This window comes from Papaver somniferum, chromosome 8 (genome assembly GCF_003573695.1).
Source record: "Papaver somniferum cultivar HN1 chromosome 8, ASM357369v1, whole genome shotgun sequence".
In the NCBI taxonomy this organism is placed as follows: domain Eukaryota; kingdom Viridiplantae; phylum Streptophyta; class Magnoliopsida; order Ranunculales; family Papaveraceae; genus Papaver; species Papaver somniferum.
Genome location: NC_039365.1, coordinates 87,249,124 through 87,252,595, shown reverse-complemented (window position 1 = coordinate 87,252,595; position 3,472 = coordinate 87,249,124). Strand labels below are relative to the sequence as shown.

Genomic DNA, 3,472 nt, shown 5'->3' with positions numbered 1-3,472 from the left:
CAAAAGTTTGGATCATTCAACATATACCCCAAATCGTCTTCTCTAAACGGTCGTGAACCCTCAACATTTTGTTCTTCGTCATGATTCTCACCTTCTTCTTCATATCCATCCATTTTTGTAGTGATAAAATGGGTTTTCTCTTTTTTTCCTTCACCTTCTTCTCTATAACTCTAACAACTCAAAAATGAAAAAGAAATGGAAAAAATGAAACACAAATCATTCTAATACTGCACCGACTATAATCGGAAGTCTGGGAAATATTTTGGCTTCCGATTGCAATCGGAGGATAACAATTTTATCATATCCTCTGAATATATAAGGGTAATTTCGCCATTACGAATTACGCGAGATAAGGGCTGGCTACATTTTCCCTTTGGGTGACTTTTTTTGTTTTATTGTTGGCCCCTAAATGCTTTCGAGTGGCCCCTAAAAACGCGAGGCTAAAAATGATGCATAGCGTGTTATCTTTTTTTATTGGCTCGAACTCGAATCAAGTGGCTGGGAGCATTTAAGCAAGTATAACAATAAAAATGATTTGAATAAGCTATTCGTTCACATACTTTTGCACCGAGTTTCTTCTTCGTACAAGAACTACCACTCTACATGCATTATGCTTGACATAAAAGACGGAAAACAGAGAGAAAGAAAACATTAACTTCGAAAAAATGCTATCCGGTCACAAACCGGAGTTTAAGGGTCTATAACAGTTCATTTTACTATGCCACACTCGTAAATCCTAATGTCTCGGAGTCTGAAACGAAGGAAATTGGAACTGTTCTTGTCCGAATCCTGGATCAGCAAGTGCTCTAGTATGACCTAATTAGAGTGCTGATGTGATGAACTTGTAATTTACGGGAGCCTCGGAATCAGCTGATGGTTCATTACTGATCAACTTTTCAATCTCTACCGCAAATTTCTTCATTGCTGGTCCACCCAAACAAACTGGCACCAAAATTCCATCTTCTCCTTTGTTGTTCTTGAATGATATATAAAAGCTTGCTACCCCAGGTATGGCTCCTACACCACCTTTCGCTGGCCCACCATACACTGCTTTTCCCCACCCGAAATCCACATCTCCAAACCCAGCACGGGTTACATCCGAAACAAGATATGCTCGCACAACTGCAAAATGTGGTCGTCCATTTTTCACCATAAGATCAGCCAGTGAACGCATGTACTCGTCCGTCACTTCTCTCTTGGCTTTCTTTACCAACTCTAGTGCATATCCTAATGGATTCTTGCTCAATTTCTCTGCAGTTGATATTGCCACTGGAAACGCAAAGGCATTACCATAGAATCCCTCCGGAATTGGTGGATTGAACTTCCCACGTACGTTCGCGATGCAGATCATTCGAACTTCTTCCTCGGGATCTGGACTGATTGCAATGGTACGACATCTCCAGAGACATGCGGTGAGCATTTCAAAGGTGGAACACGATTGAATATGAGATGGCACGTGTTTTCTAAGGGCGGCCACTTCTTGGGGACCAAAGAAGAAAGAACGGTGTACCATATCATCTAGAGGGATGACAGTGTTTTTGGTATCTGGTACCACATCGTACTCGCGATGCGCAAATGTGGGTTGAGGGGGATCTCGGGCATTTAGGATGTGTCTTTGCCACACGGGTAAGATTGATGGGGCGAGTGCACCTCGAGCAATTTCACCTAGAGCTGTCATGAATTGTACTAAACCTTGAGCATCACTCATGGTATGGTTGAGCCGAATGGCTAAAATGAATCCTCCACATAGTAATCGGGTAACCTATCATCATCAACAATAAAAAAGTCAGACAAGTTATCCCAATTAAAGACAGGTAGGTCTACGTAAGGTTGAAATTTGCCGAACCTACTCTTTTATTAAAGTGTAAACATGATTGCAAGTTGCAACAATATCTTCTTTTCTTTTTTGAAAATGATCGTAGCACTATCAATTTAGAAGAAACAACGTTATATTATTTATATGACTGTATGACCGTTTCTTTACTAAAAAAACACGACAGTTACGTGTCGTTTCCTCTCTAGTTCATGGTAACTAAAGTTACTTAATTAGCCACTTTTTTTTGCAAACAAAGAACAGTTTTGACCAATTTAAAAGCGTTATATATGTAATAACTGTGGGTCTATGCAATATATAACCTTCCAAATCTCACCTGAATCAACAAGAGAGGGCAATTTAGCACACCCCCGGAACCTGGGACATCGAAAATGAGCTCTTCCAGACAAGGAAAAGGTGGTTGAAGTGCATCTCCGAATTCGTCAAGACGCACATCTGCATCAGCTTCAATGAACATGACACCTTTGCCATTGCATTCTACCACTAACTTCCTCCCAGGTGCTTCTATAAGCCTACCAGCAAACGGGTAGTAAAAAACAAGAGAATCGGCTAATGCTTTCCTTATGACATCCACGGGGTCTTTCCCACTTGCCAAGGAAACTTCATTTTTTCGATAGAACTGAAAAACAGGAATTTGGAAACGAAGACCTTCTTGATCATCAATATCAGATAGGTACTTAAATTCATGAGGTGTTGGTTTAGCTGGACTAATTAGTTCGGGCTCCCGTCTTTGTACCTTGAATACAAGAGATGCTGATGGAGAAGCCATGTATATTGTGTATATGTTTGGTGATGGACTGAACAAAGATATTGATCTAGCAAGAAGATGAAAAGAGTTACGTAAAGCCAGACAGAGAGCCAGTTGTGTTCTTTGATGTTGGAGGTAGAGGCATTATTTATAGAAATGAAGAGCTGCTTTGGTAGAGTGATAATGTTAGGAGTTCAATGAAATAATATTATGAATGAGGACCTACCTAAGTCGCTCAATTCTTGTATGAAGTTGCGGTATGAACTTCTTGGATGGTATAACGAGAATCACATTTTATTTTATTTTGAAAAACGTGACTTATAAGTTTACTTGGACTTAGACCTAGACTCTGGTCCGGAGAGTCTTTGCCGCGGAATTTCTTTAACGTCCTTCATTTTATTTTTCCCATTAATTTTAAACCCTGAATTATAACTATTTTTTTTTTATTAGCTTGCAATATTATGCAAAGTGTAATCGGAACTGGAAGCATTGACGAATTTATAAAAATTTATACGCCAACTCTTGTTAAGTTTGTCGATAAAATATTTTTTTAGTCCAACTCTTGTCCTCATCAATTAATCGGAAGATTAACAATGGAGGCAGAGTATTAGATGTCCACCTCTGGCGCCTAGTTCAGTTCAATATATGGAGATTATTCTGAGTATTCGCCTAGATAAAATTGTTTTTTTTTTCTTCTTGCGATTAAGAGATTATTCACAACGGCGATGATACGGGTTAGTCAATAATGATTTATAAAGAGATTAAGAGATTTTTTATGTCCACCAATAGTGATTGCAGTATTTTGGTTAATTAGTCTTGAATGTGAATTTTTAGGTCTAAAAAACAAGTAAAATATGTCAATCTTTCAAATAGCCAACAATTTAAATTCA

General features: G+C 38.7%; 1 protein-coding gene across 1 annotated transcript; it reads right to left on the bottom strand.

Moving 5' to 3' along the window:
• Positions 1 to 517: 517 nt before the first annotated feature.
• Positions 518 to 2,778, bottom strand: LOC113301919 (benzyl alcohol O-benzoyltransferase-like). Its single transcript, XM_026550758.1, has 2 exons — positions 2,151 to 2,778; positions 518 to 1,762 (listed from the first exon to the last, which is right to left on the bottom strand). The coding sequence occupies exons 1-2, from the start codon at positions 2,601 to 2,603 to the stop codon at positions 821 to 823; spliced, it is 1,395 nt and encodes a 464-aa protein (XP_026406543.1). The 5' UTR covers positions 2,604 to 2,778; the 3' UTR covers positions 518 to 820.
• Positions 2,779 to 3,472: the final 694 nt, after the last annotated feature.